Source organism: Syzygium oleosum, unplaced genomic scaffold (assembly GCF_021117445.2).
Source record: "Syzygium oleosum isolate NSW1041296 unplaced genomic scaffold, Sole_v2.1 Sole_v2.05, whole genome shotgun sequence".
In the NCBI taxonomy this organism is placed as follows: Eukaryota; Viridiplantae; Streptophyta; class Magnoliopsida; order Myrtales; family Myrtaceae; genus Syzygium; species Syzygium oleosum.
In genome coordinates, this window is record NW_026607489.1 from 10229491 (window position 1) to 10243481 (window position 13991).

Consider the following 13991-nt stretch of genomic DNA (forward strand, 5'->3'; position numbering starts at 1 on the left):
GGAAGGGGAAGGGGGAACGAACGAAGGAGCGATTGCATGCAAGAATCCCGCCACTCGTGGCTGCTTCCTTCATATATAATTTCTCTTTTGTTCGTATTATATGTGTATTATCTATATTATATACGTTATATATATATATATATACGTGCTTACGTAAATACGAAATGTATATATACATGTGTATATACATGTGAGATTTGCCACGTGTCCGATATGCACGCTCACGTGAGATTTTTTTTCTTTTCCTTCTTGTTTACTATTTAAGATGCGTGATGCACTTTTCAGTTAATTTAGGGTAATCAGATTTTTCCTGTTAATTTTTTAGATGGAATTATTTTTTTGCTTTTTCCTTGGATATTGGCTACATAATTTTCATCCCGGGATTACTACAAATCGTCCTCATGAGGCTGAATCAATAATCGATACCGCGGGGTTTTGCTACTGATGGAAGCCATTACTCCGACTCGAATTCAATACGTCGCTCTGTACATCAATCCTAGCGTATCTAGCAATCCGTCCGTAATTTCAAAAAAAAGGAAGAAACTTTCGTGATTAGAAACTTTTAGAAGGTATGGGTAATTTCCTTATAACGGGGTCTATGAAATAATGTCAAATCGATTTTGGATGATATCCTTCCATTCAGGAGTAATTCTTTTTGGGGGGGGCGAAACTTTCCTTTAGCTTTAACGGCTTCTCGCTATTGGTCCGAAACGACGTGACGTCTTGAGCTGCTGTCGAGCCTTGTTCCGTAGCTCCCCGTCAAACGCTGCAGATTTCGCGCGACACACCCAAATCCGAACAAACGCAAAATCAGCTGCAAATTTCTCTCCCCAGGTCTTGACATCGGCTTTTGAATTTTCGGCAATGGCCCCCCCCACCCCCGGAATGTTGAGAACAATTGCGATGTGCACCCGCTAGGCATTGGCTTCGACCGTCTTCTCAATTTGACCTCCGACTATGTGCTCGTCGCGTGACTAATTTGTTTTTATTGGCAAATCCATCTAACATTACGTATCGCAAATTACATATTACCCCCTAGGTTTTGGCACATGCCGGAAATTACCCCCCAGCTTTTCAGTTTTGTGATGTTCCTCCTAATGTATTGAAATGGGTATCAAAGATCGATCTTGACCAATATATATATATTGGTCTAATCTCCATTGTAGATCGGACTTAGGCTGCCTAAGCAAGGGTTGTCTTGCTCTCGCCCGGTACATACATGTGGCTACAGTGTAGTGATACGAATTATAAAACGGCTCGTCTAGATGCCTCCTCTCTCTCTCTCTCTCCTTTTTTATTTAAATATTTCTTTTCCATTTTGTTAGTGATAGGAATTATAAAACATTTCATTCTGATTTATTAATATTCTGCTCACGCATAAACTCACAAAAGTTAAGATACGGTACTTTTAACAACAAAACTCGGCACATTGTCACATTGCATCAGCATTTGATACTTGTAACATTTTTTTTATAAAGTGATGTCAGCTCTAAAATATCGTATCTTTTATCTAACGGGAAAAATAATTGATTTACAGAGTAAACACATTAATTTGCACTAATAGATAAGATGTGCATATTGTACCGCATCTTGTTACATTAGGAAATATTCTCTGCATATCTTAATTTGCTTTATGTCTTTCCCTATAATGCAAGTCCTAAAGCGGCCGTTTTTGGAAAATTGACATACAAATCTTGGTTGATTACATGATAAGATCGAAAGTTCCGACGACGTTTGGAGGCAACAACTGAAACGAAATACAAAGTTTTGGCTCTTTGACTGTTTATTTTTCAAGAATGGCCTGGATTTGGAAAAATTATCAAAAGCGTAAGCCTTCTTTGAAAATTGGCCGAAGTTAACACTATGGAGGACATCGACACTTCATGGGTGAAATTGCCAAAAGCAAAAAGTTAGGGGGGGTGAGACTTATAACAAGTTCTAAAACTCGGGAGGTAAAATGCAGCTCACTTTTAATTGTTGGACAAGTTTGCCATTTGTAAAAGGAGCCAATTAGTCCCATCACAAAACACATGACCGTAGTAGCTCCAATTGAAAAATGGCCAAAGCCAATGTTAGGGAGACAGTGCAACCGATTTCAAGACTTTCAAAAGTCACATAGCAAAAATTGAAAAGTGCTCGACTGTTAAGTAGGAGGGAGGTGCTATGATCAAAAAGCTATTAAGCCACCAAATGCTCCCCATGGTTCCAAAAAAAATAAATTAAGGAACTGATTTACGAGAAAGAAAGGATAGAATGAGAGGTGATTTAATCACTATAGAGGTAGGTCAGACGAGAAAAAAGATCAGTAGACTGTCAGTGCAGGCTGCAATATATAACATGCAGAAGAAGAGCATAAAATATGCAGAATATCACAATTTTCGGTCCCACTTTACAGCCGACACGCCAAGCCATATTCATATGTCATAAACAACCACCTTTTTATACAGCAGGGGGTTAAGGGAAAGTCGAGCAGACCTGGTCATGGCACACAAACTAACAGAGACTTCATCGTTTGCTGTAATTTATATGGTTCATACGCACTTGTAGGCTTTCCAATGATCATGGTTGGCTTAGAATTCCCTCTCTGGGAACAAGATCGGAGCAACCAAAGACCAAATGTAGAGGGCTGCAGTGGCCCAGCAGGTAACAATTCGAACCCAGACGGACGGCCAACCAACATCCACCAACCTTCCACTTTCTCCAACTGATGTCGACCACCCGGTCAAAAGCATTGCAGAATACATACTCGCGAGAGAGAAAATGATATGGAAGAAAGAGTACGAGTATGTGACCGGCTTTGACTTCTCTTTCTCTTCCTGCTCTTCCGCCTTGTTGTCCAGGGGCAGCAATGGCTTGCCTGCACCTTGGAAATGCAATTCATCATGTCAAAGAATACACAGTGCTCACATCTTAGACACAGAATATGAGATCAATAGGATTTTCTATCCAACGGGATGACAACTTCCCTTATTTACAGTGACAGAGTAAATCATGGGATGCAGTTGCTTTTCAAGAAAAACTATACTTAGACAAAACAAACAATAATAAATCAAACAGGAGAGTTGGTAAAAAAATCACTTATAATAGCACATTCGGTGGGAAAGTCACTAACGGGCATCCCGCTAAAATTTAAAGAGAGAGACTCCTTCAAAGATTGCCATGTTTCCTTCCGACTTGCCAGATGTGCTCGGTGCCACTGTTTATTAACACGTACATTTGATCTCTATGCCCATGCACCTCAGGATTTAAAATAAACCTCTGAACCTTACTCACGAGGAAAAGGTCAAGGTTGACACTCTGAATTGCAACTATGATTCATCAGAGTATAGTTTGAACACAGTTGAGAAATAAGGGCCTCAAACTCTCCGATTCAGCTGAAAGACTCGGATTATTCTAGATGAAAGCCAAAGGTTTTTAAAATAAAAAAAAAAGAACTAAACAGAAACCTTATTCAAACAACAAATCTCAAGATAAAATTCCAAACAGCAAATACAGAAATACGCAATAAACAAGAAAACATCTACATCAGAAACATGGATATCAGTCGCAGTGAATTTACCTGCACGAGGTGAACCAGGTGGGGAGAGAAGAGTTGTAGAAGATCCAGCTCTGACAGCAGAATAGACCACCGAAAGAACAGTAGTGACCAGACCTAGAGTAAGGGTCCCTGTGGAAACAGCTTTAGAGTGCCCATGAAGACCATTGCACTCATAGTCCCTCGGTTCACTGGCAAGCCCACTATAACAGAGGTACATGCAGTACAAAGCTATAACTGAAGCTGGCAAGATGCTTCCATTTACCTGATTTCACGGGGGAATAGAACAATAATAAGATTGTAAAATCGGTCTTTGATACTGCACAGCCACTCGAATAGATGGAAAGAGCATCACAACGAAATGTCATCCACCAGATATGTGCACAGTACCATAGCAACTAGCAAAAATATTCTGAAACAACATCATAAGAAGCACAAATGTCCCCCTAACTTATCACTTCAGGAGAATTCAAATCCAAGGGCATGCAAGAATGGACAAATTCTTACATTCTGGAGAAAGCAGGAAATCCAATAATATTGAAACAAAGGGCAGGAATCTGCTAGTGGCCACCCTATAAGTTAGACCTTTTTTCTTCAAGTGTCTTTTTTTTTTTTTGGACGGATTTTTTTTAAAGAGTCTAACGAAAGGTTTGGCACAATGAAGGAAAATACCAAAGAATTTCTGTAACCTAAAAAAACTACTTTGCAACTGCTCCAACCTCTCTATAAAGAAAGCACAGAGAGCACCAAATCAAGTAACCATGTAGAGAAACAGAACGTCAATTCACCAAGCACTGAGAATCACAATGACAAATTTCCAAGCATTGTAATAACCACCTGCTGGTTATTCAAGTATAGATTTACCTGAGGTCAATTGGTCACAGCATAATCGATGTAATAGTACAAAAATTGTGAAGAAGCACACAAGAAAACAGAGGACAATAGATAAGAAGTTAGGAACTTACTGCAGGGTGCAGGGCAACCATGGCAAAAAGAAACACGAAGATTAAAGTCATGACGATGAAGAAGGTATTGAGCCCACAGTCATGTCCAGATGGTGTGAAAAAATGAAAGAGGACCCCAGAGAATGCCAAGGTGGCCACGTAACAAACAAGTGAAACCACAAACAAAGCAACATACCTACACATGAAGAAAGTCACGGACTCAATCAGTAATGGAGATAAATAAAACTGCAAATAAGCTGGATCTATATGCTAATCAAATTAAATAATCCAAATATAGCTAGAGAAGATGGAACTGAGAAAATGAATAGATATAAGGGAAATCCCCGATAAACAGCTCAACGCCATAAGAAGACATTATTTAGAAAAAAAGAAAACTAACCAGAATTGCTCATCATATCCAACCCATTTGTCATTCCATCCATGAACAAAATCCAGCAAAAGGACAACTTGAATGAGAAGAAAGAATCCTGAGCCAAATTTTGAAATGGACTCTGCAACAGAAAAGTTCAATAAGTACTCAATCCAAGCAATGAAAATGTGCTTTTCTCGAGGGCAAGTAACTGAATAATTCAATGAAACATATCCGGTTGCTTCAAACTTCACAGTCATATGCAAGAACTACTCTTTCTAACCATGAAACCCTCAAAGGAATGCTATAAAGATGCCTTCCCACCTACTAAGGCACTTAACACTCAAGTCAAACATATCACGACTCAATTGTGTTCAGATTGTAGCAAATTTGACATGGGAAAAGATAATAGAGAAATTCCACGAGCACGTTGTGAATCTCACCGTAAAAGCTGATGATCTCATTTGGAAGGAAAAACATGAAGATTACCAATAGGCACCAGGTAATGACTTTCATCATCCATCCGCCATGGTGAATACCATCACGAGGGTCCCTTTGATTTTTCACCCCAATCATCATAGTAGCCAGAATTGTGAAGAAGAGGAAATTCCCCAAGCTCACCCTCAAGACAGCATCAGTTTCAAACCACTCCCTGTCCGGTGTCTTGTGAAAATGATTGATCCCTGCATGATAAAAAGTGTCTCCATATCATGACAACTTAAGGGTAATTCCAGCTATAACACAATTGCATAAGGGATGGCATCTACACAGTGCTTCCTAATCATCATCGTGTATTTCCGCAGACTAATCTTCCTCTGAGACGAACTTAGGCATCACAACAACAAAGCTGCCAAAAAGCATCGAAAGAACGAAACGACTATCCGTGCACGAAAAAAGAAACCGAATTCAACAATCTTACAAGGGAGCTTCTCCATCAGAGGAGCCGCGACTTCGCGGAGAATCCATGAGACGATCAGAGAGAGCGCGAAGAGCCCGCAGTAAGCAATACGAGCCGACCTCCGGCTAATTCCCAACACCACCGTCCGACAGGCGTCGCAGGCGCAAGCGGCACAGCAGGACGCGAGGCAAGACGCCGCCCACATTTTCTCCTCCTCCTATCACCAACCAAACAGAACCTGACCACCAAAGACCAAACAACCACCAAAAACAAAACGTCACAAACTCCAGAACACCACTCGAGGACTGAAATTAGCAATAATCGCACATCCCTAGGTCACGAAACCATAGAAAAATCCGGCGAGCAACCTCCGCCGGAGCCGATCGCAGCCGGGTAAAATTCCAACAGACTCCGTACGGACCGAACCACGCGCAAAACAGAAAAGGGGACCAAAAAATAACTCGCCGGCAGGTCAAAAGTTCCTTAGGTTCGATAGCTCCGATCACACGGTAATAAGCAGCAAAAACAAACACGAATTCGACAATTTCAACGCCGACCAAGCTGAAGTAACAATCGATCTCCGACGAACCGATCGAACAAAAGAAGGTAAGTAATCGAAGATCCCGATTTCGTACCGGAATGGTGCAGACGGAGCGCGAAGCTTTCGATCGCGAACTTTCCAAGAGCGAGAGAGACTTGGATCTTGTGCAGATGACGACGACGACGAGGAACGAAGGAGGGGTTTGGTGAGATTCTTGAACTCGTCGTCGTCTCTCGCACCGGGTCGGTCGAGATTCGCTCGGATTGTCGCGTTTCGGTGCAAGCGGATCCACGATTTGGGGCCGGGCTTGGGCCGACCCGTGACCCGGCGGCCCGCCCGCGACGCCCGTGGTCAACCTTTTTGCGTGCCGACTGTTGACTGGTGTTGGAAGCCTGCCGAAGTTGAGTTGGACTATTGATGACATTTTTAGATGAGTTTGACTCTTCTTTATTGCCACAATTTGTTTTTTATTACTAAATCCAGTAGTATTAGCATAAGATGAAATGACATAAGTAGGGCTAAGATCATCTGAACAACTCAGCATCTTCGGTTTACGGCGTAAACTTTATGCCTCTTGTTCACATAAACGCGTTTTTCTTTCTTTCCGCGCGTTCGCAATCCGTAGCCACGTATCCCAGCCTATGGTAAGACGATGAAGTTTACAATAATCTTCAACGGCAACCTTGGCAATGCCGCGGCTGGACATGAGAACTAAGTTCAACTAGATTGCTTGGAGAGCGAGGGTTATTCGGTAAATTTTTTAGCCATTGGATGATCTTTCGATATCGTGTCATCTGATCCGAGGCATCGACAAAAAAATTGGGTCCTGGCCTCCCGTAAATTTTCGCAAATAAATAACTCTGCAAGTCTTTCGAGCATCACTCTACTTGCGGGCTATGTCTCGATTGCCTACCTTTCAATTAAAACATCAACACGACTGGCCATGGTCCGTACCGAGCACATAAAAGCTTTTCTATTGCGACAACAAACTAGCTTAATCGATCCCTCTAAAAACTTTCATCCCGTGGAGTATGTGGGGGAATCCAACCCATTGATGCCGAGGGCCGATCGATAAGAACTGGCGAGACGATCGAGAACGTAAAACCCCAACAGTCACGGAATCTCATATCCCAACTTCAGAATTCCACACAGATCTTCAAAGCGAGAGGGAAAGTTGTACTTAAATTATAAACGCATTTTTCGACCAAAAAAAGCCGTGGATCCATTCGTTTCACGGAAAGCGAATAATTAGGGAAACATTTTCCAGAAAAAAAATCCACTTGTATCGCCGTAAAAAATGATTGGACGAAAAATATTTTTATCGTCCGGAAAATGTTAGCCAAAAATTGTTGATTAATTATTTTAAATGATAAAAACGATTTTTTTTTTGAAATTTTTTTTTCAAATCATTTATTTTTCGCGAAACAAATCGAACCTGAGCCGGAGCATGAATCAGAGATCCATATCGGAGGCACGACCCGATAACATTTATGGGTTTGGTTTTTTGGTCAGGAGGTAGGTCGGGGGGGCAAGACAGGGGCAAAGCCAAACCCACACAAGCGCGCGTCGGGGCTGTGATCCGATTGGACCGAGGGGCGGGGCCCTCTCGATGAACACCCAAAAGCGTCAACTTGCCCCGAGTCCCATGGCCCGGTTTCTTTTCTTTCATTTGTTATTATTAATTATTAATTATTAATTATTTTTATTTTGTCAATTGGGCAGATCTCGTTATTTAATGGGTCATTAATAATAATTGTTTATATATTCCCCCCCCCCTCGGCGCGTTCGGTGCGTTTCTTTTTTGGTAACAACAGTACACACGGAAACTTTCGCCTCCCTCTCTCTCTCTCTCTCTCTCTCTCTCTGATATCCACGCTATTTTGGAGCTGAAGTGCGGATGGCGAGTGGAGGAGGCCCTCCTTCTTCTGCTTCTTAGCCACCTTTCTCTCTCTACGTCTCGCCGAGACACGCGGAGGAGAGAGAAAGCTCGACCCTCCCCTCCCCTCCTTCTTCGTCGAACCGGGCACACCCACCCACAATTCGCAGCGTACAGGGGAAGCGAGGAAGGAAGAAAAGGTCCGAGCTTTTTCGATCGGTCATCATCGCCGTCGCCGTCGCCGTCGCCGTCGCGGAGCAAAAGGGACAACGAGGGGTCGAACCCAAATCCCGCCTCCTTTGATCTTGATCTGGGTCTCCTCTGCTCTTCTTTCTTTTTTTTTCCCTGTAAGTCTCGCGGCCATCTCTCTCTCTCTCTCTCTCTCTGGAAATGCTTTCTTGATCTTCGTCTTCAGATCCCGACCGTGTCCTCCTGATGCGGTCGGGGGGTTAATTGAGCGCGCCGTCGATTCGTTGTTGATGGGTCTGGGGGGAATGTTTGCGTTCTGGGGTTGGCGACGGCCGAATCGTCGTCGGATTGATTGCGGTGTTCGTTAGATCTTTAGGTGTTTGTTCTGTCGTCGGGTTGACGTGATCGAGTTTGCCTTTTTGGCGATCTTTTTGGTAATTGAAGGGTCCTATGCTTTCTGTTCTCGTTTATCCGACGCACACCAGTGTGGTCCTGTCTTTCTCTGCTCATTAATTGGTGGGTATTGATGGTGAATGATCGATCTCCTTTGAATAAGTTGTGGCCATGAGTATACGTAAAGATCTGACTTTGATGGGTGGTTCGTAATTTGTTTTTTTCTCTTAGCTCTTGTTGCGTGCCTTGATTTGATCAATGGTGTTTCAAGTAGGAAGAGTTTGTTCTTGAAATAACATGATGTGCTTTTCTCTACGAGCTCGCAGTATGTTTGTGTGGGCGCAAGCAGGTCTCAATAATGTGTGGAGCTTAAGATCTTACCTTGTATGTTGGCCATCTGGTTCTGGTGCTGCAGCACGCGCATCTGATTGTGATGAAATCCCTGCGCACCCCCGAGAGAGAGTGAGAGTGGGGATGTTCTGTTTTTGTTTACCTGACTGCCCTCATCTCATAGCAGACCAGTGGTAGATTCTGGAAATGCATGCATATGGTATATACTCTATGCCAAGGACCTTCTTGGCACAAAGAGGTTCTCGTGAAGAGAGACATAGGATACTCAAGCTTCAACATCATATAATGAACGGGTTCTGTTCCAGGACTTGTGATCGTTACATCAGATGCTTGTCTCTTCCAATTTTTTCTGTGAGAGCACGTTTTTCTCCATGACTGGTTTGCCAGCACTTTCAGAATCTACTTCTCCATTTTTTGTCCCTTTGAGAGAAATGCGAATTTGCCCACTCCGCTGGCTTGTATTCGGTTAAAGTTTTACTCTTATCTGGCTAGCTATTGCATCTTTCAGCTGAAAGCTGTGTTGATCTTCTCAGATCTGTTTAACTATCAACATATTCTGACTGTTTGCATCAATTCACACATACATGAAAGCAGGAAGTCCAGGTTGGATTGATAACTCGACAGCAAGCCATGGTTCTCGACACCGTACTATCATCTCCTCACCGGAGGTCACCATCCTTTAGGAAGCAATTCGGACGAGAAGAGCTGGGAAGCTGGTCGACCCTTGCACAGAGGCACCGCTTCCTTTTGACGGCCCTTGCACTTCTTGCATTCCTTTGCACCATCTATCTCTATTTCGCCATCACCTTGGGTGCAGCCACAGCAGCTGCTGGGTCATGCTCTGGCCTGACGGGGACTGAGAAGGCACTGTGTCAAGCGAAGGCTTCTGTATCCAAGGGAAAGCTAAAGTTCCACTAACCTTCTCAGCAGGACATGACTCGTTTATTCTACTTCCTGCTTGTGGTGCATCTGCAAACTCCAGTGGGTTATAAATTTAGATATATCTTTTGCTAGTGTCTATTTGATTCCATATTTCTTCTCGACGTTGGTCGAGGATATTTTGCATTGGAAGGGGGATAGTCTTCCAAATGTAAGCATTCTAACAAATAGGTCAGATTGTGGGGAACTTTCATTTTGAGAGTTGTCTGTGAACTTGTATTGGTGAGTAGAATGATTATTTTGCCTTCTTTCCGTCGTCTCGGGTTTCCCACATTCTACAAGTTTTGAGGCCTGTACTCGTCACTGTTTTGATTACACATATGAATGATATTTCTACTTGGTGGTAAAATCTTGAGAGTCAACATGGGCCAGATGATAAAAATAACAATGAAGACCTGCAGGGTATTCAATATCGGACGTAGTTCTCGTTTTCCCGTCGTTGTCAAGAAGATGATATTCCTCGTTCCTTTGTAATGTGAACATAAGAGCTGTACTCGAACGTTCCGCTGTCTTTCTTGTAACTTTCCCTATTTGGTAAGTCATGACTCATGAGGGGAGCCCTCAGCTTTACAGGTATCATGTCCCCTTACATAGCCAGGATGTATCTAGTAAGAGACCTGCACATCCAAAAAATACATCTGGACCAACAGATACGATGGCTCCCATGTAGGTCTCACGTGAATCTTCTCAAATTTAACCATCCTGATACATTTTGGTTCACCGTAATAAACTCGCAAAGAATTTTCCTTTCAAAGCTCGAGTTTGATGTGGAAAACCCCCAGTTAGACGAAGTTTCAATCGAGTCACAGAAAAGAGCAGTGAGCCATCATTCCCAACAATTCTGAGGAGCCTATGCGAAATAATTAAACCCTGACATATCATACTTCGACTACCTTTTCGTGTAGTTCTAGCTCAAAACAAGAACCTGTCGAGATACCAAGGAGCTTCACCACCGTGTACACGGGAAAATAAGATTCAACTGGTAAAGCATGTGTTGTTATTCTCTAGTCGAAGATGAGGTACAAAAACCGGATATTCATTACTCCAACGCTCTCTCCTAGCCATGCTTATTGATAGCCATTTCCATGAAATCTGACAATGAGTTCATTGATGTCTAGATTACTTTTATTTCTCTGAGCCAAGCAGTATGTAGGGGGCAGGGATCAGGCTTCCCTTCTGCAATTGCCTTCTCAGACAGAGAGTAGAACCAACCATTACGCCATTTGAACTGTTAGCAAGGAACAAATCAGCAGTTAGACATGGCACACAAATTAATTCATGTACATTCATCCAACTGAGTTTCTTGCTATTTACCTCTTTCACTGCTGTTGGGAAGTGCGCCACGGCTCGTGAGTAAGCACATAATCTGTCCTCCATGCCTTCATCAAACAAAAAGCCCTTTTCAGCTGCAGCAGCCAATGCAAGTTCTTTGATAAGGCTATCTACCTGAAAGACGAGGCAAATTCAAACTTGTCAATACAGTTCTGATTGATTCTCCATGGACCGACTGTTTGGAAGTGACAAACTCACATACGCCAGAATTATTAGAGATTCTGATTAGTCACTTTTTCTAGGAAACTCGGCAAGGTAAACATTATATTTTCATGAAACCAAAGATCTCTAAAATTAATGACAGAAAAGGACTACCCGTGCTGATGACTCACATCTGTAGGGACAAACATCGGAGGTATATTCATACAAAAGGAAAGGAACAGGCCCCAAAAGAATGTAGAGCGCAGACATAGAGGACATAGAGCATTCTAGAGTTTCAAAACATATAGAAACTGCAGTGATTCCAACACTAAAAGTGTGCATAATACGTTTCAAGTTAGTTAGCAAAAAAAGTTAACATAGTCATTCGTTACAGATGAAGTCTATACATCATAAAGACTTCTCGTAATTCAAATTCCAAAAGAACGAATGGGAAAAGGAGGCACGACATTTCACCCCTTCTTCTGACATCCATAAGAAATGCAATAAAATTAAAAAGGATGAAGTTCAGAGTGGATGAAACGAAGCAGCCTTACTTCAGAGCGAAATTCCTTCTCCACAACACCTACGGTTGCACCAGGATGGCGAGCTCCAACAAGCATGAATGCTGAAATCCAGATAAGCTTCTCTAACATCTGCTTTTGAAATGTTTCTTTGTCCAGGACCTGAGTCGCCAACCAAAAAACCTCCGTTATAAAAGACTAACAAAGTAAGAATCTCAATGTGTGGAAAAGCACAATAAATAAACATTGAGGGTTCCTCGTATAGTTGACAGTTTGTAATTTCATAAAAATGCCAATAGAAATGAATTAACTCAGATAAAACAGATTCTGAAAGTGGCAAGAAGAAATAAAAAGGTTAATCTGCCCGAACCTTGCAAGACAAACCTCCAGCTTGTAATCTTCCAGCTACTGCCGAAGCCCATTTCCCGTATGCAGCGGTCAGTCCTTCAGGATTAGTATCTGTCTTTCCATCAATAGGCGGTTCTCCTAACTTTGACACCGCAAAGTACGCCAATACTTGGTCTGCATCACTTAAACCTTTGCTTTCAAGCCACGGCTCCAGCATCCCATTCTGGAAAAATACCAAATCTGCTAGACTGTCAGAATACACAATCTCATGACCAAAAGCCTCTTTAGAAGAACTCCGAAAGCAACAATACGAGTTTAGGTAATACAAAAAGTTGACATCTTTATCTCCATGCAAATGGGAAATTTTAAAGGTTTCTGATGTTTGTCGCAGCAGTAAAGAAGGATACTTCCCACACAGAATGCACATTGCAAGTTGCAACTCGATTAATACAGACTCGTGGAATTTCTGCGAGTCACCCAAAGAAATGCAGTAAAATCTGCCCTGCAAATTGGACTCATGAAAAGAATACCGAGCAATCCCGCAAACTACCCTATCGCCATAGATCTAATTCTACTTCCCAGCCCACTGTATCAGTAACCTATCAATCCGGTCGAGCTCACTAAGTCAGTCAGCAAATGAAAAGAAATTGTCTTTCGGAACTGAATTATCGTAAACTAGCATAAACAAGGTCGAAAAACAGATATCACCTAAATGGGACCAAAATGAAGCACTAAAGCCTAATGATCAAGAAGTCACGGTGTCACATCCATTCATCAACTATTCTGGGGACTTCTCTGCGAATTCATCTCCAATTAGCAAAATTGCCAATGACAACCGATTTCTTCGCCATATCCGTTAAGCCCCTGGCTGAAATTCCAATCCAGAGAAAACGACACGAACAGACGCTCAATCAAGACAATGTGGCATACACCCATTTAGAAAAGGCCTTATCAGAAAATCCGAAGCGTACCACTCCAGCGAGACGACGGGGTGGCGTCGAGGACGGCCTCGAGATCGTCGTTCCTGGTGCACACCAGAATCGGGCCCTCGAAATCGGAGGGCACGGGCTCCCCTCGCCTCACCAGCACGTCGCTCCCGCTCCCCATCTCCTGCAGCGCCCTCCCCACGCGGCCCCCGCCGACGATCACGGCGGGGAGCACCCTCGTCGCCGCGGCGGCGGCGGCGGCGGACGACATGGCGGCGGCGGTCCTGGGTGGCGAGGCGGCGGAGGCGGCTCTGGAGAGACGCGCCCAGCTAGAAGCGGAGGAGAGGGTGGGTGCGAGCGCGGTGGCCATGGATGAGGCTGAGCGGAGGAAGGCGAGGGAGAGGGCGAGCCGGAGCGGCGGCTGGGTTCATGGTGGATTCGGGCAGTGTGGTGTGCGCTTGAGAAGAAGAAGGAAGTTTGGGATGACGCACGGAGCCGTGAGGGAGCGTCGTCAGCCACTCGTTTTTTTCTTTTATCCATTTCTTTTTTCTACAGATTTTATTCCACCTTTTTTTTTGAATTTTTCTCCCAGTAATAATGTCAAGTTAAAAAAATGATTAATATCACGAAAAACTCCAAACTCATATACATATGATAAATTTACCATAAATTATTTTTTTACCACAA

General features: G+C 43.1%; 3 protein-coding genes across 5 annotated transcripts; 1 reads left to right on the top strand and 2 right to left on the bottom strand.

Moving 5' to 3' along the window:
- Positions 1-2288: 2288 nt before the first annotated feature.
- Positions 2289-6535, bottom strand: LOC115681730 (uncharacterized). Of its 3 annotated transcripts, none has more exons than XM_056311883.1 (7): positions 6383-6535; positions 5769-5985; positions 5293-5532; positions 4880-4991; positions 4501-4675; positions 3560-3800; positions 2289-2857 (listed from the first exon to the last, which is right to left on the bottom strand). In XM_056311883.1, the coding sequence occupies exons 2-7, from the start codon at positions 5950-5952 to the stop codon at positions 2571-2573; spliced, it is 1239 nt and encodes a 412-aa protein (XP_056167858.1). In that variant the 5' UTR covers positions 5953-5985; positions 6383-6535; the 3' UTR covers positions 2289-2570. The 3 variants fall into 3 exon arrangements, with proteins under 3 accessions (XP_056167858.1, XP_030461634.1, XP_056167857.1); XM_030605774.2 differs by having other exon boundaries at positions 2289-2863; XM_056311882.1 differs by having other exon boundaries at positions 2289-2863; positions 5769-5964; positions 6383-6473.
- Positions 6536-8544: 2009 nt separating this feature from the next.
- LOC115681733 (uncharacterized) lies at positions 8545-10385 on the top strand. The gene has a single exon (XM_056311884.1). It carries the CDS (start codon positions 9728-9730, stop codon positions 10013-10015), a length of 288 nt encoding a protein of 95 aa, XP_056167859.1. The 5' UTR covers positions 8545-9727; the 3' UTR covers positions 10016-10385.
- Positions 10386-10892: 507 nt separating this feature from the next.
- On the bottom strand, positions 10893-13816 carry LOC115681732 (uncharacterized). The gene is made up of 5 exons (XM_030605778.2): positions 13350-13816; positions 12401-12618; positions 12064-12192; positions 11351-11482; positions 10893-11264 (listed from the first exon to the last, which is right to left on the bottom strand). Exons 1-5 carry the CDS (start codon positions 13672-13674, stop codon positions 11151-11153), a joined length of 918 nt encoding a protein of 305 aa, XP_030461638.1. The 5' UTR covers positions 13675-13816; the 3' UTR covers positions 10893-11150.
- Positions 13817-13991: the final 175 nt, after the last annotated feature.